The following is a 23559-nucleotide window of genomic DNA, read 5'->3' on the forward strand; positions in this document are numbered from 1 at the left end:
GAGTCACGGCAGAGCCACCCCCCGCGGGACGGTTTGTCACGGCAGAGCCTCCCGCCTCCACCCGTGAGGGGAAGCTGCCCCGGCCGCCCCCCTCCTTCACCCACGCCCGGGGGAAAGGCCGGCCTAGCAAAGGTGCCCGCCCCGAGAGACTTCTGCCACAGCCACACCTCAAGTCAACTGCACAGATGTAGTTTATTCGTTTCACAATAAAGGACTCATCAAACCAGAGCTCCGGCCGGCGTGCGAGCAGCACCCCAACTCGCTTCTCACCCCCCCCCCCCCCCCGACGGCCTCCGCAGGCAGCGGCCAGGGGCTCGCCCGCAGCAACAGCCAGCTCTCCCCCACACCCCACAAGTGTTTTTGTTCTCCACAGCCTAGCGCATTCACTTTTGTTTAATGAAATCTTGGCTAAGTAACTCAAATCGGGTAGAGGAGTTTAAGACAGCTCTATGTTCGCTTATACAGTACGTGAGTAAACAGAGGAAAAGAAGCAGGACCACCAGTGAGTGAGTTGGGGCCATTGTTTCCAGGTGTGCCTGCCTCACAGTGCTCTATTTACATAAATTACAGAAATTTTATATATATTTTTTCTCTGAAGCCCAATTAGACAAATATCTACCTATATATAATATAAAAAATACAGAGATTTGACTTTTTTTTTTAAGTAAAATGTACACAATCCAACTGTGAGCAGGAGGTAAACCTGAAAACTCAGGCCTGTTGCTACTGAAGTTAACACCGCACACAACACTGCTGTCAAGTGTAGCTACATCCTCTTCCTCCAACCCATTAAATGATCCACCCCAACCCAAGTCAGAAAAAAAACCCCCAGAACTCAAAATGTGTTCTCATGGAAAAAAAAAAAACCACAAAATTTTTTTCAAGTAAAGATGAAGATGGGTTTTCACCATTTCAACAGTTCCGTGACTTCAGTCAGTAGCAATGCAAACAAAGCCTGTGCAACAGCAGCTGTGCTTCCTGTTTCAAAAACCACCCAAGCATCCCGCCCTCTTCATAGTTACCATCTTTGGGGTCTTGTTGCCTTTTTTTTTTCCCTCCTTGTAAATACCACTAGCAGTTCTTCAAAAAAACAACAACAACAAAAAAATCTAGACAAAGGGAAGAAGCCTTCCCCCCAGAAAAATCTTCCCAGGAGTGGGAGAACTTCCCATTTCTCTGTCCATTTACAGTATATTTCAGGGGAAACTTGGCCCAGGTTCAACAGGACTGTCCACTGAAGGAGGGTCGCAGAAAGGCCAGGGCTAAACTTTGCTCTTGGCAAATTAGAGTCTTTAATAAAGAGTAACATGTGCAAAAAAATTAAATAGATCAACCCAGGTTTCCAGAATTATTGTTGTCAGAATGCTTACTTTCTATTTGTGTTCTTACCCAACCCAATGCTGAAATCTCAATTAAGTACCCAAGGTAAGAAGTGACATTTGGGAGAGATCACCGCAAAGAAAAAAAAACGAAAACCAAGAGGTGCAATCTGTTACCTCAGTGTCCTTCCTCCACCCAGATGCCTGCTTTAAAGACATGTATGTATGCAGCAGCAAAAAGAAAAAAAGTGTAAGAACATCCCCTTCTCTCCGTGAGGACAAAGCACTGTTTCTAGTTGTTTGAAGGAAGAATTGTTTCCTAACAGGTGGAGTGGGTGTTTAGCCTTCCATTTGCAAGGAGGGGATGGGACGATCAGCTGCTCCCAGTTGCTTTCTGGCAAGTTTGTGGTGTTTTTTTTTCCCCCCGGGCACATTATAGCTGGAAACCTTCCATGGGGGCTTCAGGTTGCTGGAAGATGAATTGCTGCTGGTTCTCATCTACCTGGGGAGCTAGAGTGGAGTCATCCTCTACTCCAAAGTAGTGCTCAATCAGGTCAAAGGCCTTCTGGTAGATCTCTTGGTTCTCATGGCTCTGTAGGAACTCTATCTTATCCAAACCTTGGAGGGAAAAAAAAAAAGTGGAATGTGATGAAACAAGTAGATCCTAATACTTACACTGTCTCACATCCGTCCTCCGTCCTTGCCCCTATTCACTGCAAGACTTCTGTCTGTTAGATTTGCATTTTGTGAGCAGCACTGACATCTACAGCTAACTATTGCAGAGCTGCTTGTGGATTTCATCTGTATTGGGCAGCATTAATGTCCTTTCAATAGTAGGTTTAGCTGACATAGCTAAAGCAGATGTGCTCCCAGCTCTCTGCTGGAGACTAAACCAGATTTCAGTGAAATTAAAACAACTGGCTGTGAACAGTTTGGTAGTTGCAGGGGGTAGGGAGGGGAAGGAAGCAGGACCCATCCCAGTAGCCTCCAGCAGAAGGGCAGCAACAGCTTTAGCTGCCCTAATTAAATCCACTGCTGAACAGAAAGCATCCAAGTACAACATACTCTCAAGAATTTCAAGAATTATTCTTACGGGGAAAATCAGGACACACAATGTAACAGTCATCGAGAGGGCAAATCAGACACTGGCAGTATACAGGGAGTTTCAGACCAAAATAGGAACTGTTCCTCAAAGCATTAAGAGCAGGACAAAAAACCCCCACCAAATTAAGTCACTCCAGGGAAAAGCAAAGTCCTTCTGGATTTCCACTATACATCTACAGTGTACCACTGGGTACAGTTAGAGCAATCAGACCCAGAAGCATCACTTTTTGCTTAGATCAGCTTATTTCTGATTAACACTTCCAACTGGTGTGAGCCACAATTACCAGCTTGGCCTCCAGGTCTAGGAAGCTTGGATCAGAAGTATGATAGTTTTTACTCCCAAGTATTTTGTCCTATGCCCCATCACAAGAGTCTAAAAAGACAGACTACTGGAACAAATATTGGCTAGTTTGGAATATACTAAATCCCCTAGAACAGCAGAAGAGCAACCAACAAAACTAGCAGACGCCTTTCGATACACCCTGTGGTGTTAAAGTCAATAGCACCGAGGCCACCAGCCACAACCTACCATAAGCCTCCTCAATCAGGCTACAGTACGGGTTGATGCCTGTCCCACTCTGATTGGCTTCCTGCTCTCCAAGCCTCAGTATGTTCTCCAGGCCGTTCAATGCCACCTGAACAATCTTGGAGTCCATGACAGTCAGCAGATCGCAAAGAGGCTTGATACAACCCAAGTTTACCAAGTATCTGAAGAGAGAGCACCAACAACATACACTTGCTGTTCAGGATCTAGCAAGCATCACCTATGCTCAGTGAGAAAGAGCAAGGGAAATGAGTCAAACTAAAATACAAAAGTTACCTTAAAATATGTATTTACTGTTCTGCAAGGTTAATTTTTATCCATTTATTTGTATACACACCCCCTCTTTTAAGAAACCTGCTAACTCCCTTTGAAATCCAGGTGCTACTCAAATTAAGCCCACACTGGAATTTAATTGTCATCAAGTTTGGACATTTAGCCTAGCCTAAGCCATCTAAAGGGGGAGGGGGGAAGTAGTTTGGACTAGCTTATCCTTATTCAGAAGGAAGCTACAACTTGCAGCGCAGTATATGATCCAGCTATAGCTTTGCCTGTGTCTCAGGTACTCCCCCAGATGTTCTCCAAATTACTCCCTTGCTACTTGTCTTGCAGTTCCCACAAAGACAAAGCTACCATACATTCAGACAGATTTCCCCTAAGAGGGGCCACAGGGAGTACCTGATCTGTTCAGGAGTTCCTCCTGACGTTGCATTTGTGATAGCCCATGCTGCCTCTTTCCTCGTGCGGAATTCTGCTTTCTGCAAGATTTCTATCAGTACCGGGAAAATGTTTGCATCGATGACTGCCTGGGGAGAGAGAGTAGTAAGAAGAGTTTCAATGGCAACACAGTTTCTAAAAGGCTATTAAGCACCTGAAAGAAACCTCTATCTCCATTTTCCAATGCAAAAGAACTTTCCAAGCTGTACCCTTCAGCGATTCCTCCATTTTATTCCTCAGCCAAATCCTATTAACACAAGATATCCAATTCCATAACCAGCACAGCAGACAATCCCTATTATTGCATCAATACTGTAGGAATGCTTTCATCACTTATCTGCTTTTGTATGTAGGTCATTAAAAGGATAATTAAAACTCAACAAGCTCCAGCTTTTCAAAGGGGTATCTCTAACTGAGCATAGAGAAATAGGGGCTGTATATCCTCTTGTTCCAATGATCCAACCTGTGGGACTCATTTTAGGCTAGTCTTTGTGGGTACAATTAGCAGGCTTTTATTAGCTCTTGTTTGGCAGATGGCTGGGAGCAGCAAATTTGCAAATTACTGCAGAATAAGAGATGTGAACAAATACAGACTCCAAGTGTCAGATAAGATAAAAAGTTGCAAACCCTTAATGCCGAGCTTGGAATCTAGGATCATTACAGATGGGCTGGAGAAGACTGTACCTGTATTTGTGCTCTGTTTCCAGCTGTGATGTTAGATATAGTCCAGCAGGCTTCTTTCCTGATTGACTCCTTGGGACTACTTAATAAGTGAAGAAGACAAGGCAGGGCTGAACAGTTCAGAATCACCTTTTGCGAAAGAAAGCAGAAGTGAGATCACCAGTATCAGGTAACAGAGCTCATGGGCACTGCACTTCCCTACAAGACAGTCATTTCCCCTCACCTGGGTCTGGATGTCATCCCCTGTCACGATGTTGCCAACTGCTCGCAAAGCTGGGGAGGCCACTTTGTAGTCATTGTGCCTACAGGAAAAATGGTACACAGACAAAACCCAAATCTATCAGATCACATGCACCTGGATATTCACGAGATTCTCTCCCCAGTATCTCATCTGCACTATTTACTTTGAATTCCATCCCCTAGCACGTAGAAGCATACAGGAAGTTGACCGTATTGCCACTGGACAAGCAGACTGAAAACAAAGTTGCAATACAGAGTTTTCATCCTTTACATCCTAACTCCATCATCTTCAGCTTAATTACAGACCTCACTTTTTACATATCCTTCCTGAACAAAGATGTTGTTAACACAATGAGAACACCCAGAATTTTTCAGGAGAATTTTAGAAGCAAGTATCTCACAGTTCTACCAATTCTGAAGGTGTTAGAGGCCCATTCAAACTGCAAATAGCAAACATTTTTGTCCAAGTTTCCACATAGATATGAGAGAAACAAAGCCAAGCTGAGTTTTTCTAGACAGTATTCTTGCCATCTGTGATTTGCCTACTAACTAGGCTTCCACAAGCATATTTGGAGTTTGAGAGCACAAGACACTCTGCAGTCCCCTCTCCTTTCACGGATTAGAAGTGTCAGTCCAACCTCTCTTTAATAAGTTCTTCCTGGCGTACAGTATTAACTAGCATTCCAGCACTAGAAAATGCTCAGCTTCCTCAAAGAAAAGCCAGTAAAATGCAGCTCTCAACCTGCTTTAGATCCCTCCTACGTAACAGCTCCAAAGTCAGCTAAGGTACCCATTACCTGGATCCTCTGCGCATGAGAGGTGTGAAGAATGCTCTGATAGGTTTTGATATGAACTCATGCTCAGTTACATGCTTCCCAGTCTCACTGGGCTGAAGCAGCAAGGCAAGTTACTTACATTAACAGCTCCACCAGTCGCCGACATACTCCCGAGTCAATGACTGCTTGAATTTTCTCATTGGGGCCATCTGATAAGTAGGAAAGAGCCCAGCACGCATCTGCCAGCAAGTCAGAGTCACTGTTGAACAACAATCGGGACAACACTGGCAGGCAGGGAGATACCTACAACAGCCACCACCCCAGAAGGTTAGTCACATTCTGTCAAGGACCACCACATTTGCAAGCAAACACCATGTGGCTATGCTGACTGACAAGATAACAAGTCTTGAACGTCCACAGTTTCCTTCCCCAAAGTCAGCAGCTTCCTTGCTGGTTCACATACCTCATAATCACAGTGTCTAAAGTTATCTCAACAGCTTTATTGCTAAACTAAAATTACATCCCTTCCTCTTGGACCAAGTCTAGACTCCTGAGACAAGTGCTGCTGTGCCTGCTACCGTTTGGAAGCTCCTTACATGTCTTATGTAAGAGCACTGCTCCATTTTTTACTCTTAATAACCCTAAATAGCTCAATATTCAGAGCAGCAACAATCAACAGTTACACCTCTAAGTACTTCAATCATTTATAAGTGGTTTTATATTTAAACTCAATTCAGATTTCATCCCTCACCACAGATTTCCCAGCTTTGACACACATGAGCTTTCATTTAAAACCAGCGAGAACACATTGATCTTAAAACATTTTTGTTCTGCCAAGGAAAGATGAGGCACCTGAAAGGCCAGCAGAACCTTTTATTAGTGCCACTAGCACACCAGGAAAGGGAAAGAGGAAAGCTACTACAGCTCCCATGTAGCTACATGAATCCTGTTTTGTAGCATTTGGAGTGAAGTCTCAAAATTCCAGAGTTTATAACAAAAGGGTTTAGAGAAGCCCACAGCGTATGCTGCTTTGCAGGGAAGCCTGGGCTTGCCCCTTGAGGGGTCCAGCTGATGGGCTGCCAATAGAGCCAGGCAGAAATGTTGGCAGAAAATTAAACAGGCACTCAAACATTTGCTGAACAGTAAGATCAACCTCAGCAGGAAGAACCTCACCCTGTTCCCTCCCAGAATGACTTACAGAAGTCCAACAGCCAAAAATAATTTAGACAAACATCTTAACTGGGTGTCTCCCCATCACCTCTCTGCCAACAAGGCATTTATTCTCACCTTATCAAATTCAGGTGGTGGACTCTTTCCTCTGCACAAGTTTGACAAGGCCCAGACAGCATTTCGTGTCATTGTCAACCTGGTGGACTTTGTAAGGAGCCTAAAGAGACAATTACCGTGAATTATAATCCTTGATGTGGAAGCCAGCAAGGGAATCAGAAGAAGGAAAACTAGTATGATTTTAAGGAAGTCAAATCACTATTCCACTTGCTGTAGCTCAAGCCATGCTGCTTGTCACTTGAGCCTCTCAATAAGCAGAAGTGACATGCAACTACTTCTTAGGATAAATAGCTATTATTCCTAACAACATCAACTGACATGAGTCAGGAAGGCAAGTTCCACATTAGACAAGTTGCAGAAAGAATGGCAAGTTAGTCAAATGCAGTTCCAAGTTCAAATTCAGCCCAGGCAGACACTCACACCCTTATCTGAGGTCAGATGGTCCTCACTAGAGACCAACTGACACAAACTGCTGTCTCTCAACTCTAATGAGGACAGTGAGTTCTGTGCACTGAGGACTTCAGTCAGCAATCACTGCTGACAGGTGACTGACAGAAGTAGCAGTATAACAAGCCAAGTCACTTGTGACAAAGCATCAGTTTGCCAAGGACAGGATAAAGTAAGGATTAATTCTTTCCAGAGCAGTGAACAGTACTTGAGAGCACACTCCTGACAGGCATATCTTCTGACTGCAGTGGGTATGCACCACACAAGAGCTGCAGAGGCAAGGTGGTGTGCAAAGACCTGCTCCCTTTCCTCAGTTCTAGAGGAGCCCACTCAGAAAAGCACCTGAAATCCATAGCATAAGCACACAGAGCAGGCATCTGGAGGGACACAGTGAAACAGCAAGCCCTGTAACTTCAGAAAGACAAGCATGCTGCAACAGCACCCGCCTCAGATTCAGAGCAGGGTAAAGGTTTGTGAGAAGGCATGTTATCTACCAAGTCCCACTATTTATCAGATACTTCTCTGAACTGCCAGTTTATCTGATACCAATGATTTGATTCCCAGTGAACATTACCACACATTGCTAGGGAATCTATTCGCCCAGCTCAAATATTGCTCTGCTGTAGTACAATGGGACTTCAAGAACTGTATTGGCAAGTATTCATGGCTACTCACATTAATAAGGGAGGAAGAATAGCGCAGTTAAGGACATAATCTCTACACACAGAGCTGTCTCCAGCAATGTTCCCCAATGCCCAGACAGCCTGAAAGGAAACAGCAACAGTTTTAGCATTCACGCAGTTTCTGAACAGAGGAAGAAAAGGGTAGTGTGCTAAGAAAGCATTTTCCCTGTAATTCCAGGCAAACAATACTTCAATTTGTGGTCTAAAGCCAGTTGTTAGACACTGGTCACTCATTTTAAATGCTGCACTTTAATCATGTGCAATCCACTGTGGTTCTCTCCCTAACCCCAAAGTAAGAAGTGAACCTTACCTGTTCTTGAACATCCTCAAAGTCAGAGTTTAACAGCTCTATAAATATAGGAACTGCCCCAGCCTCAATTACTATTTTTGTTTGTTGGGAAGTTCCTGATGCAATATTTGTCAGTGCCCACGCTGCTTCAAACTGAAACAAGCAAATAAACAACAAAAGTATGAATAAAATAATCCTGATTTAGCAACATATTTGCCATTAAATTTTGGCTATAATTCTTTCAACTTCCACTAAAAAGGCTGTGAGAGAAAGAAAGTATATCACAACAGAACACCTCAACACTCAAAGGATTTTATTTTCTTGAGCAATAAAAAAGCCATATCTGCTAAATGCCTTCTCAGAGGCTATAGTTTCTCAAAGGATTAGCAAGTGAAGACATCACTGTCAGTCACACCACATTATTTCACCTATGCAACAATTTTCAGCAAGAAAAGTGAAGACACACAGTTCATAAATACATGTGGAGTAGAAAGTTTTCTGTACCTAGTGCAGACTAGCCAGTTCTAGGCCACCCCTTCATCTGGCTAACACCACAAAGATGCCTTGAGTTCAAGTGGAGCTGAGCAGCAAGTTCCCTGCTTTTGCCACTCATTCTTTGGTTTAAAATCAGATTTACATTCAGTTCTTCTTGAAAGTAAGCCCCTATGATACATGGCCTTGGACCAGAGGGCAGGAAGAAAGATGAAGGCAGTCATCAACTCTGATCCAATTCCATGTATGGAAGTATCTTTAACCCGTACAAATTAACTATAGTTATTACCAAGCTGGATGGAATCTCAAGAAGCCATCTAGTCCATCCCTCTGCCCCACAGCAGGATCAGCACTACCTAACCCATTTCTAACAGACTCTTAGCCTGTACTTAAAAGCCTCCAATAAGGGAGGTTTTTTCTCACACAACTTCTTCCTATAGATTTATTCTGTGGCCCCACCAGCTCCCAGCAGAAATATCAGACACAGGAAGGCCAATTCTCTTCCACTGCAGCTGAATGATGTTATTTTTGCCAGCATTCTTCCAAGAATTTCATTTAGAGCAATTTATAGTTTCCTTTTTTTGCCTAAGCATTACAGGCTACCTTTGTCTTCTCCTATACATCACATGACATGCATCTTTTGGGTTCAAGACATCATTTTTCCCTGATAGCACCTGTGGGTTCACATTGCTAAGCTGTGAAAGTTAAACACCTATATGCCATGAAGAATTCATACCACAATCTCCTTTACCTGTAGCGTGCAATTTTCACTTCTTTTCAGGAATTCAACAAATCTGTCCACCACTCCCTGAGTGTTTATCACTTCATCTATTGGAGGATTCGGCTCTGAAATAGCAAGGCAGTGTCAAAACAGTATATAGGTCTAACGCAGGGTCAAAACAGCATACAGGTCTAATGGAGAGGAATAACAAGCATGAACTATTACTGAATTGAATGATCTCAAGCTGTACTGAACTCAGCAGGACAACTCTCCAGAAGCACTTTCTGTACAATTCATAGAACTGTAAATCATTAGCAATATATTAGATTATTAAGTTTCTAGATTATAACTTACTTGCCCCAAGCTCAAAGCTGCTAGGCTTCTGTACAGCCATACACGTGCACAAATGCTTGCAAAAGAAAGGCTACGTCAGATCCTATGGCAGCGATGAGTTCTTACCTTTGGAGAGTAACTTTCTGAATTTCTGAGTGGTTGCTAGCTGTAGATCAGGGTCATCTGAGAAAAGCATCTCTACCATCTCTCTTGTGATCACTCCCTCCTGAAATGATGCAAAGGAGACAGAACAATGATTCCATTTCACACTAAGATTATTTAAGGCATCACAGTCATGACAGCCTACCACAATTTTGTGCTTAGCTAGTAATCCAAAGATTCACAATTTGAGATTACAGCACACTATTTACTTCCCGGCAGACTCTTCCAGTTCACTGTAGTAACATTTGCAACATTCTCAAAAGTGAGAAAACAAAAGCATTGAGGTTTGTCAGTTCTATGCAGTCCACAGCATTAAATCTATCTGGAGGCACAACTGCAACAAGGAAAGGCACCTTACCCCACACGTTGTGGAACTAACATAGGAATCCACAAGGAGACTATCAAACATGGAGGCATCTTCATTGATCAACTCCACGTTTCTTCTTTTAAAGAGCTGGTGGTGAACAAAACACAGGAGTCATTATTAGAAAGCAATGATGAACAGTCTTCATAACTAGACATTCTTGTTCCTCAAACAAGATATCGTCAGCTAGACTGAACGCAACCTGAATAAAAAAGTAGTCATTAATAACTGCTCTGCACTCTGAAGACTAGTTTGGCATACAAACCCCAATAATAAAACATGCTAAGTCTTGCCCTCAGATATGTAAATGCCCAAGTCACTGAGACACTGGTACAGGCAAGTGCAGAATTTGACCTAACAAGTTAGAGAAAATGGGGAGAAGGCAGCTTGTAGATGATGCACTAATAGACCAAACATTTAGTCTGAGCCTCATACATCACCTGGGAATCACCTCTTTCATAGACCTCCAAGCCAAAAAAAAACCAGCTCAGAATTAAGAAATATGTGCAGCCCATACTTTCACTTGCTCTTCCTGCTTCTTGAGGAAATAACCCCATTCACTAATTAATAAAAAAAAATAAAAATAAAAACCTTTAAAAACAAGGATCTGTGAACAAAAACCTCCAGTACCCCAAGAAAAAAGTGCTTAGAGAGCTCTTGATGTGAGCTACACTCTGTACTAGGTACAAAGAAAAAGAGAAAAGCAAGATCTCAGTTACAACAGTGAAAAATAAGAGGACTGCCAACAAACCTTAATGCACAGATCCTTGAAGATTCCAGTTTGGCAGCAGCACAATCCTGGTTGTGTTAAGGCTGTACACAAGCTAGTCAAGATGACAGTTACCTGTTGCTCTCGTTTCTGTTTGCGCAGTTGAATTCCTTCCTCTTCTCTTCTCCGACGCATTTCCTCAGGATTTAGGGCTTTGTTCTTGTAACTCTTCATTCGATAGTTATCCTTCGCAGGACTCGCCATGGTTTCTGTGAAGAGAAAAAAAATACCTGCCTCAGATTTCTTGTCACTCTCTGCTCCTTCACCCACACATCCTTTCTGACAAGAAGTCTGTGCACGTGAAGAATCATGGAATAGACAGATTAAACAGACTTATTTGCAAGAGCTGGTCTCAAAAACTAAAGTAGAAGCTTCAAGTTAGAATGTGATCCTAACCTTAGTTCATGTGATATGCTGTCATGGTAAGAGTGTTATGAAGTTTCTAGGAAGCATAAGAATAGATTTATGGTTCTGAAAGGAACCTGGACCCAGCTTCACAATATCGAGCACGTTAGCCATATGAAAGGCTTCTACTCAAACAGCTTCACTGTCCTCAGGAGGTGCATAACCCAATTCTACTTTGGTTTTCAGCAGAAATTATTTCCCTTGTATCACCATGGCATAAACCACACCTTGACATTTTTTTCCCAGATTGAGAGGTTCACTGCGTATGCATGACAAAAATCCAACAGAACTCACAGCAAACCAAGGCCTTGGTTTTATAACAATAAAAAAACCTTACAAAAGCAGAGTTGTATGTAACACATAGGCCATGTTTGTCCCACCAGGTTACTGCAAACGTTCAGTACCTGACCTACTTATTTTGTTGCTTCATATCTGACTAATGCTGTACTTCAAACTTGATTACTTGTGCATTTGCCTCCTAGTCAGGGAAGTGACACTCCACTATTTGGCACAGTTGAAGGCAACCAGGGCCAAGCAGTAACCTGAGTACAAAAGGATATCAATTCCTCAGCTGCATCTAGCTGTAATCCACTGCTTTGACCACACTGACTCCTTTTTGCATCTTTCCAAACACTCCCTTTCTCCCATTTATTATACAGATTATTTGCTTAACATCTGTGCCTTCCTCAGGACAGGAAGGAAGCAATCACGACACACAAGAGAGTGCCAATTAATCCATAGACCAACTTACTCTTCTCCAGAAGTCTGCTGGACACCAATGCTTTTGTTTTCTTCCAACTGCTAAGGGCAGGTAGAAGAAGCGTCCTGTGAAAGTTTGCAGCGCTATCTCCTTACCCCTCTTCTTTCAAGCTTTAAGCACTCCTCAGCCATACTGCTTACAGAAAGTTTTGGTGTGACTTATCAACTGCCTCCAGCCATTCTGGAGACCTTCCAAGGTCAGCTGGAGAAGTTTCAGACCTTACCACCCTCCAACTAGGAAAGCCCACAGCCAAGAAAAGACATATACAATGTACAAATATCCAACATTTCATTGCTATGGAGAGAAGAAACAACTGGGGGAAAAAAATGTATTTTAACAGGAGAGGAAACAAAGTAACTTTCAGTTCTATGATTTCCCCAAAACAGCTAAAAAGATACCAAGCACTGTGAAAAAGTCAGGCTCTATTTCTCAGCATCTGCTTTCTAAGAGGGCATTCTCTTTCCTAGCCAAAGCATCAAGAGGACATTCTTCTGAAAAGCAATAAAGAAAAAACCCACCAAACCCCAAGTCCTCTGGTTGTTTACACTGTAACAGAGATGCATCTCCCTGACAAACACCCCTGATCCCATGCTGTCCAGAGCTGTGAAACAGTTTGGAAGCTCAGCAACCAACAGCTACATGCAGAGACAACACCAGGTTTGAAGGGGTGCAGCATGATGGGTTGCAAGTTTATTGGCACCTCTGAAACTAAAAAGAAACTACTGACCACAACTCTTAATCAGTAAAAGCAGTATTCCAGTGCCAGGCTAGAAAGCCTTTTTCAGTAACTTGCTCAGGGCACAGTAAGTGGCCAGAAGTTATAAGAAAAAGGTACTATGTCATGCTGAGCACCACTAAGAAAAAGGCATATAGCCTCAACACTGACTGTAGGATTAAAGCAATCAAATTACAGTAGGTCTTGCAAGATCTTGAGCCTTACAGAAGTTTACCTTTAGTCCCTTTTCCAAGTACCACATTTTATAAGGTCTGTCCTCAATAAAACCAAGGCAAGAAACCTACCTACAACATTAAATGTGGCTGTTGGACTATACCTTACTGACAGCCTCACTGTGAAGCCTGTACTAAACCATTAAATTTTTCTCCAAGTTTATTTCTCACAAGTCAGAGGTTCAGAGGAATAGCTGGCCTGTTTCTAAAGGTATATGACAGCACACTCCTCATTCTAAACGACCATTTACATGGCAAAGAAAATCAGAGATTGAAGATCACAGGAACTATGCAACTGTTCTCACTTGTCCATACCTCTTCCCAGCAGCACTGTATGCCAAGAATGGAGGGAAGAATTTTATTATTTTTAACTGAAAAGCAGCCAATTCAGAAGATAGAAGACTTCAAAAAAATCTACAGGCTTCAGGGGTTTATATCTCATCTTACAGTAGGAAGGCGTGTCAGCTACATATAGATTTTAATTCAGAAAATGTATTTAACCACCCCTGTTATGTCAGTGCATTCATATTACCACCCCAACGCTAATGGCTAATACAGCCACACAAAAGAGCAAGAGTTGCTAGCTTAATTCTGAAGATTACAACAGAATCCCTAGCAAAGACAAATTTGTTACCTCCCTTTGGAAAGCGAAGTCTCCAATTAAAAGGTAGTTTTTAAGAAAAGGAGGAGGAAAAAGTGATTAAATGGCTTAACACTACACACAGGATTACCAGCCAGTCAGGCATATAAATAGCCAAGTGACACATGACAGTTCAGCTGCCTCCAAACTTGCACAACCCCACTCAGCTGGGCACGCCCTGGACCCTGCTCTGGGTGTCTGGAAAACAGCCAGAGACTCTCAGCCATGCTGCGAGGTCTCTGCACACTCTAGAGCACCAAGAACGCTGTTATGCTGCAAGGAAACCCCAAAGATACAACTAGCCCTTGAAGAGTGATTTTTTGCATCAGCTGTGTAACAGCACATCACAGTGCAACAGTAGCACTTAATTTTCTATTTTCTCTCACACATGTTTATCTCTTCAGATGCTTTCCATTGACATAATCTGTATCAATACTTTAATGACATTAGAATGCTAATTTGCTATATTACACCCCATTTCCATGGCAATGGATGAATGTCACAAATGCAGGATTATGACTTCACAGTGAGCTCAACAGATGCTGTAGGCACCACAGACTGCAGCAAGCCCAAACACATGAAACAAAACAGACAGTGGGATGCCAGGCACATACAAATTCTTCACTTGTACTGTTTCAGTACAAAACATCTAGCTCACTCAGTGTATCTGCAAGTCAGGCTTCGTCGTTAACTATTAACTCAAATTCTATCAGTGTGAATACTTGCTGCTCAACAGATGAGTGATACATGGAAGATACTGAAGCCACAGATTTTCACTTTGCATCTTAACATTGTTGCTCTGAGAAGTTTCACTTTTACAGAAAAGCCCTCAACTGCAAAGTGGCAATGGAAACTTCACTAGAGCAAGTTTCTTTAACTGCTCTAAAGTTTTAGCTTCTGCATTTAGGCAGCCACCTTACCCTCTACAAAATGCTGTCCTACTAGAACAGTACCTTGCACTGCACCTCTCCTAGGAAAGGTTTTTCTTCTCCAAGAACCAGCTAAGCCCTGCCTAAAATGAAGATAGTATCAGGTCACACCCTAGAATTACAAAATTGTTCTGATGTTGTTCCAGCCAGAACTCCAGGGCTCCAAGCTTACCTGCAGCACTCCAAGGAAGCTGGGCAATAAGGCTTTTTCCTCCTATACCACAGCAGCTCACCCCAAGCAATTTGTGCAGCCTGCAGCTGCTCCAGGTACCCCTTTTTCCTGAGACCACACCAAACAGACTGCACACTAGATAAACTGTTCTGGCAGTGCCTGCTGCCTGCTCACCACTTATCTCTCCCCCAGAAACCACCCCCCCAACCCTCCCCCACCTTCCTCCTGGCACAACAGGTACAGGTACCCATTCACGTGAAGGGGAAAGGCTGCAGGCATCCAAGCACAAGTGCCTGGGGCACAGTGCTGTGAGCCCATCTAACAACTTGCTGAAGAAAGAGGACAGGCTTACTGCATATCTGCCAAATATCTCAGTAAGTGGCAACCCAAGAGGGGTAGCAGGCATTTGGATAGGACAGCCAGACACCACAATCCCAGCATCGTCCCTTCACAACAGGCATAAAACCATATTTTCACCCCCAGAGCTAAGCTCAACCCTGTCTGGCCAGGTACAGAAGCATGTCTGCGTGGGAGCAGGACTGTTTGGCAAGGGCCAGCGCTTGCCCTGTTCTACTAGAATCAGCACAGCATGAATATCTTGTTAGCAAAGAAAGGAAAACAGCAAGAATTAGGACAGAATTAGAATCGGGCACCTCCTCCACCAGTGGAAACAGTAACATAGCTTTTCCAAAAACAGCAAAAGCCAGTTCGGCTACTTATGTTTCAGGCCCTTGCTTATACTGCATTCCTACCACCCTAGCCTCCTGCTGCAAGAGACAGCCTCATTTTCTAGGAACCTGGTTTCCTCCAAGTTCAGCATCCCTTGGATTACCCTGGAAAAGTACAATCTCTACCTTTTCCTTTTTCACTGGTCAATTAGAACTGACTACTGGAAGTCCCTTTGAAGTACCTGTGTTTCCTCAGCAGCATATTGCCATTCCTGACCACTGGTTACAGAGCGGCTCAGGGTGCATCACCCTCACCTCAACCTCTTCAGTCCAATTCACCTTCCCTAGCGCAGAATTAAAAACTGCAAAGGTAAAAGCTTATACTGCATTAAAAAACTGAGTCTGCAGAGCTTTCAACCCATCTCTTCCCAAGGTCTCTGCAGACCAAACAGTTCCACAAGTCTACAAGAGTTTTAACACTATTTCCAAATACAAAGAACACTTGAGGATCTGGCATTTACACCAAAACCTCCCAATGTTCATTCAAGAAAACAGTAGACTTAGACTTGCAAGATTGACTCCATTTAAAATAGTGTTCTGACCAAGCTTGGAGAAATATCACTTCTGTTCTAGGAATCCCCTCACCTCACACAGTTCCCTATGTCAGTGCCTTTTGTAGCCAAGTACCTTCCTGCATTAGTGAACTTTATTCACAGTGGCTCCACTAAAGTGACGGTATTTGCATTTCAATAGCTCTCCTACTGAGCATCCAAGCTCTGCAGCTCCAATCAGATCTGCCATTAGCCCCAAGATGCCAAATCAGACATTAAATTCAGTGCTAACATGACACACTAAATAGATCTAAGGATTATCAGCCTGCATATATAAAGATTTATTTCTATATCCTGAAAACATAACAGCAGGTAACCCTGGCTGTGCAGGACAGATTTTGAAATCCATTTGTAAATGTTTGATGACTTGCTTTAATAAAACACAGCTATGTAAAGCTTTGCTCAGGCACCTCAGAGACCAGGCAGATGTAAGGCTCACTAAAAAGCAAACCACTTGCTAGTCCTGGCTCAGAGGGACTCCTCTGTCCTGAGGAAAAGCGCAGCAATTGGAAAACTTGGCAGAAAGGCCAAAAGGGATCATGTACTAAGTGTCAGCAGCATTAGCTTTTATTTCTTAGCTACACGAGTGGCTATGCAGGGTGACATGCTCAAGGGAACTCTGTTAAGTTTAGCGAGAGCTGAAGCCACTACCTGACAAGCTACAAACAAGCACTGAGATTGAAACAGCAACACGAGTTTAGATGCAACTCCATCATCCTGAGCCAGAAAGAGACAAGGCCAACATCAGACAAGTAACTCTGCTCACTATTAATCAGGCACGAGTAAGTTGCTGCAATGATCTGCATTTCATTTCAGAGCATGAAGCAATTAGCTGCCTTTCCAGGTCCGTATAAAACATACATGTAAGCCCGATACTGATACACCTTTCAGGATTGCAAAGCATCAATGAGTTAAAACACATTTTTATAACTCCTTTTAGAAGACTGTTTGCCTACATCCTCAAAACTCACACTACTAGAAGTCCACATGAAACCAATCAGCTTCTCCATTATTCTTCTTTAGTATCACCAGAGCAAAAAATTGCCTAAGTGGGACTTTAAAGCCACTATGAGATCATGACTCCTAGCATATAGCACATCTTTGGCATAAACATTAAAAAGTCCCCATGACAACAATTTCTGAATGCTAACACCTTTGGAATCAAATTATTGTAAAAACTGGTCCACTAAAACCAAAGCAAGGTTTTATTAACCTAGTAATTCATACTGGGAATGACTTCAGGTGTTCTCCAAGCTGAGAATCCTCTTACAAGAACTACAGGAGCAGTCAACCTTAGGGATAAAGTTTAACTGAACAATACCTTTCCAATTCCTTGTACTAAGGAAACCCCCTCAGGAGAGGAAAGAAATTTGGCTCCTGCAGTAGGTTTTGCTGGCAATGGTTGTCTTCACTGAGGAAAAAAATCCTCCAGTTGTCATGTAAACCAAATAATTCCTAGTACAGGTTGCCACAGTTGTCGTTATATAATGAAGGATGAGAAGGTATTTACCACTTAAAAGAAAGGAAAAAACAGTGTGAAAGTTTGACTTTGAAGGCTCAGCAGAGCACTCAAATCCTGTAAGCATCTGTGTAAAAGCCAACATAAACTACAGCAGTTCAGCCAGAAAACTGTAATTCCAGGGTCATTACTGCCACGCCAAGATTATAACGGCTTCTTAATGTTACTGGATTAGAAACCCAACCTTGCTTCTTTCCAGATGACGCTATACTCATTTCTCTGCATTACAAAAAGCATTTGCTTCAAACATTTTTTCAGCTGCTGATTAAAGCCTCCCAGCTGAGTCACTGCAGGGACTCACATGTCTAAATCAGGACTTGTGCTGCTGAGTCAGACCGAAGTGCCAGAGCAGAGAAACAGTTACGCTGACAGATCTGACAAGGCCTTTTTTTTTTTTTTTAAGCCAAAACACCCTTTCACAAAGGTAATCTTCATAAGGTATCTATTACAGTTCTGTTGCTGGGCATAAGACACATACCTAAGGCAAAGCCTGGCCAACCAGGAAGGCTGACAACTGCTTGTTTGGAGTGGAGAAGGGTAGTAAAATTACGCAAGTGTAAACGAATACACTTGATGAACTCTATCAGCCCTGATCTGCCAATTAGTGCCCACTGGGTACATTTCAAAGCTTCCCAGCTCTGAGCAAGCACTGGGCTAGATGACCTCCAAAGGCCCCCTCCAACCTAAGTTTTCCCTGTGATAGTATTATCTTGGTCAGTTACAATTAAAACCCCTCTAAATTTGAGAAGTAGTACCAAAACAGCCCCAGTGAACTACTAAGTTTCATTTGACAAGCCTTACTGACTATATTCTTTGGGTTTCTCCTACCCAGCAGAAAGTTTCTCCATTTCATATACTTACCTGAAAACCCACAGGAACTTCCCATCTCCTCCTGCCTCCCCGTTTGCACAGGCTCTGAGCTAAAGACATATTCCTACAGCATCACACTCCTGCACTGCTGCTGCAAGAAAAACTACCAGCAGCACAGGAATGGTTACTGCTCTTTGCTGCCCTTGGTCTCCTCATGTTTTCTAAGACAGACCAAGTTGCAGGGAAATAGAGATAAACCACATCAAATTCACGTCAGTCACCATCCCCCTCCGGGGTGCCAAGTTGGTTCAGGCACCAAAGAGAAAACACAGGACTCTTCTGCAATAGTCACCAGGACAGTAAGCTTGGTAGGTGTCTTTCTCTGCAGGACCCATGTTCAACAAAATACCTCTGCTTTCAACACTATGCCCTCCAGGAACAGAAGACAGTTGAAGTAAACTGATTTAGTAGTAGTAGACATCAGACCAGTTTGGATCACACAAAGAAAATGAACCTTACCTTGAGAAGAACAAGCTAGCATTGCTAAATCACAGGTTTAAGACTCTAGTCATGTCCCCTGACAACGTTAAAAACTACATGCAATATTCAAGCTATCTCCAGTTACAGTTACTGAGGCATTTCTTTAAAAAAAAAAATCAAAGCATTTGTGATATTTTTGGACCTGGGGAGGAGGGGCCTGTAAGAATATGCCAATCATCTTCTGAGGCTGCACACACAAGTCCATAGTGGGCAGTGGACTGACTACAGTTAGGCTGACTACACGTTACTGCTTCATGATCCCACATTTCTCCAGAAGGCTTAATAGTTGACATTTGTAACTCTCACACTCTTGTTATTTCTGCCATCAGCTACTCAATACAGCTCACAAGAACACACTGAGAGTGAAGTCCTGGAAATTTGATTCAGCATTTAGGTACGGCATGTCAGTTTTGAACATCGTTTCTTGTTGCTATCACCTACTTACAACTGAAAAGAAAAATCTCTGCCCACTTCTACGTTCATCCTTCCATTGACTCTTACTTTGTCAAACTGTCACCAAAGCCACTGCTTTAAGTGAACAAAAAAACCAATCAATGCAATAGACAACAACAGTGTTAGGCATTTCTGAAGTGTTGCAAAATCTAAAGTCTCTCTCTTCACCTAGCCAAGTGTATCAGCATTAATCACTGGTTTCATTGTAAATGTAAAGAGTGTCACTTTACAATTAGCAGTTCTTACATGAATTTCGTTCCTTCTATCTCCCATTTGTGAAGGAGTTCCTTCACTTTGAGAACAGAAATTCTTCTGAAACTCATATATGTAATGCATTTTACAGCACTCCTATAGATGTGTCTTCAGTCAATGCTTAAGAGCATAAGCACTCGCTTTACAACACAGCATAAAGGTTCTTCCTGACAGAAGCTACAGATATGGACCCATTAACATCTCTAGAGGATTCTCTTCTAGAAAAAGTGTGTCCAGGACAACTTTATGATTTCAGTTGAAACCACAGAAAGAGAAACCTAAATAATCTGTACTACTTAAATATAAATTAAATGAAGCTGGTTATAATAAACACATGAAAACAGTTGAATAGTTGACTTGTATACAGTGTACAAAAAACCAGCTCTGAACTGCTACCAGCAATTAGCCAAGAACAGATTCTTATATTGAACGTGTCACTTTGGTAGTTTTGCAGTGAATTAAATAAAACCCCAAACTTCATTTGCTCAGAAGACAACAGAGGGAAAAGGAAGCTAAACAGGAGAAGAACAGCTTACAGGAGAAGAACAACTACGTAAGAAGTCCTGTCAAATAAGCAGCAACTCAAGGCTTTTCCTCTACAGCCCTGGAATTACCCCAGCTGCTGTTAAACCCTGGAAAAGCAGCCAGAGTTCTGTCGTCCTGTCACTTGTGCAGGTCTGTTTTGCATGTTTGCTCTGCTGCTTTTATGCTCTCACACAGGTTACTTGAGTGTTTACTACAAATAAGCACACACAGAGCCAGTTCTTTTTCAGAGCTGCCTTAAACCCAGCCTGCCACCCTCCCCTGGCTGGGCGCTTTGCACACAGTACACACTGTGCTAGTAAAACGCTTATCCATGCAGCTATTTGGCTGTCTGGTGCAGCAGCCATCATTGGCTCGTTCCCTTCTGTTTTAGCTACCAAGAGCCAGTGATGTGATATCACTACTGGAATGTGCACCAGCTTCACTGATGGTGCTGGCTGTGGAGGGGGAAGGGAAAAGCAAAAATTCTCTTTGGGGAAAAATCAACAGTCCTACAGCATACTTGTTCTTCACTAGGGTCAGTCTAAGATTTGGATTCCTTTTAGGCTGTCTATGCCCTGACATAAAAAGAACCCACCTATTCCTCAGTCCAGTTCTCAATACACATTAATTTCAACTCTACTTCCTCCTGATCTTTTAACTCAAAAAAATCCAAGGTTTGGGGGCTTTAAGTCCTCTTCAATTTGATTTACATATTCTGAGACATTCAGATTTCCTTAAGAGTGGACAGATCAAGTACAACAGTCTGTCACCTGAGGTCAGGAAGTCCTTTGTAACAGTTCTTAAAACAGAGATTAACTCTTTGACTAAATCAACTCAAACTTGACCGACGAGTTATAGGAGGTTTAAAAACAACCAGAAATAGTCAGAGACAATTACAGAGGGCTATAAAATTCCAACAAGCTCATCCTTCCCAACATGTGCTTTGCTCCAGAAACAAACAGTACTGTCTGATTTGCTAAGCAAATTTGAGTTTATCTGGACCTCACTAGCACAATAGCTTAAAGCTGAAAGGCTGAAGGAATTAGTACTTTCACTATTACACTATTTTAATGATCATGCTCCCCTTTACAAAGTTCATGTTTGCTTTCCTGAACACAAGCAAACAAAGCAAAATAGCCAAATAACTAGTTAAATTCATCAGGCACAGAAGTTTTGCTAATAATAGAGCATAACATACTGCTCCACAGGCTAAATAGCACTATAAAGGCATTTAGACATGTCATTTGCATAGAAAATGATGAACGAACTGATGAGCATTTCTAACAATACAGGCAAGACCAATATCACAACTGCTTACAAACACCTTCAACCTGCACCATACAAGAAGGGGTAGCAACGTTATGCTGCTGCTGCTTAGTCCTATTAACATAAAACAAAGAAAAAGCTGTCTTAGTTTATTTAAAAACTTAAGAAAAAGTTACATTAGGATAATTCAAATGAAGGAAGTATTAAATTCTTGCTGTCAGAAAAATGCCAAACTCCAAGAAGAAACGGGGAGGCAGTGGTGGGAAAGGATGGGAAGCTCCTTGGCATGACCATCCTCAGCTCCAGATAACAGAGGCAGTTTTCAGACATTCACCAACAGGCCCGAGGACATTTTTCTACTCAAAGTTGCCAGTCAAGATTTTACATCTCAAGCTATAAATTAAGTTTTAAAAGCTGTTCTGGACTGGGAGGTGCTGCAGCCATTGCATACGCAGACTTGTGGCCACTGACTTTTCCTGGAACATCACAGGAGGGGTTTGAAGATGGCAGGAGAGTTTCTGATGAGATCATTTTGGTCCAGCAGCATCCCACCCCAAGGGGCATTTTTAAGAGTTCTGAAACAAGTCTGGTTAAAAGACAATATCGCAGGTGAAAACTGATAAGACCTTAATCCTTACTTCCCAGACAATTCTTACTCTGCTTTATAGAGAACATGCCTGCTACAGGCTTGGCTTTTCCATTCACCTCATCCATTGAAACCCTGTCGTACTACGTGAAGCCTCAAGAAAAAAACATCTCTCCTCCCCGAGCAGGGAGCTTCAACTTCAGGCTACATCAAAAGTGACAAAAAAAGTCTGCTGTTAGTAAAGTACCTCTTGAAGGGGAATACTCAGGTGTGGTTTATTTGTAGCTCACAGAAAGAGCTATCTGCTACCTCTCTGAACCTTTAAGTATATGTAGTGGTACTGCTTATAAAGATGCAAACAAACTCCTCCACCACACTCCTTTCCTGCACAGTGTCAGGAGACATATTCGCTTACATTGTCCACCGCGACCTGCTGCACAGGGACAGGGTAAGTTTATGTTGACACCACTGCTGAAGTTTTATTTTATGAAAGCTACAACAGCCAAGGCCCTGCTGGGTTATTGGAACAGTAAACAGTTTAGTAGGATGTCCCTTGAGGTCGGTCCTAAACGTTTACAAACTTCAGAATTTAAACGAGCCAACGATCAGAGGTCTGACAGCATGCCACAGACACTTTGACGAAGCTTCAATCGCAGCAGTTCCTTTCCACCACCACTGCCTCTCAAGGCTTTTACCTTGCTGCCTACGGCACGAACAGTCCCCGATACCCAAGAACCAGACTGCTACAGCATTAAATAACCCCCCCTGCTCCCCTCACTCTGCCCCGGAGCAGCCCAGAGACCGAGCTGCCCATCACCGAGTCTCCACTAACGCTGCTTACAGCGGGCAACAACCCCCCCGCCCAGCAAAACCCCTGCTCCAGCCGCCTGCCTACTCGGCGGGGCAGAGCCCGACCCCTGCCCCGAGAAAACCCCGCGGCAAGACCACCCCCCCCCCCAACTCCCGCCGCTAGGTCCCCCCCCGAGCCCCGGCTCCGCCGTCAGGCCGCAGACAGCGGGCTCCGAGGGCCCTGCCCGGGGAAGGCCCCGTCGTGCCCGGGCCGGCAGCGGGATGACTCAGCGGCGGCGGCCGGGCCCGCAGCCCCTCGCCCCGCCAGGCCAGGCCGCCCCGCCGCCGCTGAGGGGAGGCGCCCGGAGCCCCGGTGAGGGGCGCGGGCGGTGCCAAGACGGGCTGTCCCCCCCCTGCCCGGCCGGCGGGACGGCTCCTCCTCCCCTCTCCGCGTACCTCTCCCTCCCTCCCCGCCCGCTGCCGGGACGCCCGGGCCAACGGGACTGCGCCCACCCTCACCCATCGCGGCTCCTCAGGCGGCGGCTCCCGAGCTGCGGCGGCCACAATATGGCGGGCCGGGGGAGAGGGAGGGCGAGGGGAACAGACGGCGGCCGGAGCGGGACAAACCTCCTCCGCGCGGCGGGCGCCCCGCCCCATAAGGAGGCAGGGGGCGGGGCCGCTCTCTCCCGCCGGGCCCGCGGCGCTCGGGCGCCCCCAGCGGGCGGGGGGAGGCGGGGAGGACCTGGCCCGGTCCTGGCGTC

The 23559-nt window shown here is 43.8% G+C and overlaps 1 protein-coding gene across 6 annotated transcripts; it reads right to left on the bottom strand.

The window, feature by feature from the left end:
• Window positions 1-173: 173 nt before the first annotated feature.
• On the bottom strand, window positions 174-23445 carry KPNA6 (karyopherin subunit alpha 6). 6 transcript variants are annotated; one of them, XM_069802992.1, is made up of 14 exons: window positions 23318-23445; window positions 11001-11134; window positions 10151-10246; window positions 9757-9856; window positions 9328-9422; window positions 8106-8237; window positions 7788-7876; window positions 6666-6765; window positions 5518-5681; window positions 4586-4664; window positions 4366-4491; window positions 3643-3770; window positions 2953-3131; window positions 174-1937 (listed from the first exon to the last, which is right to left on the bottom strand). In XM_069802992.1, the coding sequence occupies exons 1-14, from the start codon at window positions 23319-23321 to the stop codon at window positions 1753-1755; spliced, it is 1611 nt and encodes a 536-aa protein (XP_069659093.1). In that variant the 5' UTR covers window positions 23322-23445; the 3' UTR covers window positions 174-1752. The 6 variants fall into 6 exon arrangements, with proteins under 6 accessions (XP_069659093.1, XP_069659090.1, XP_069659092.1 ...); XM_069802989.1 differs by having other exon boundaries at window positions 10908-11134; XM_069802991.1 differs by lacking the exon at window positions 23318-23445 and adding an exon at window positions 18907-18943.
• Window positions 23446-23559: the final 114 nt, after the last annotated feature.

The sequence above is a fragment of the Haliaeetus albicilla genome, chromosome 16 (assembly GCF_947461875.1).
Source record: "Haliaeetus albicilla chromosome 16, bHalAlb1.1, whole genome shotgun sequence".
Classification (NCBI taxonomy): Eukaryota; Metazoa; Chordata; class Aves; order Accipitriformes; family Accipitridae; genus Haliaeetus; species Haliaeetus albicilla.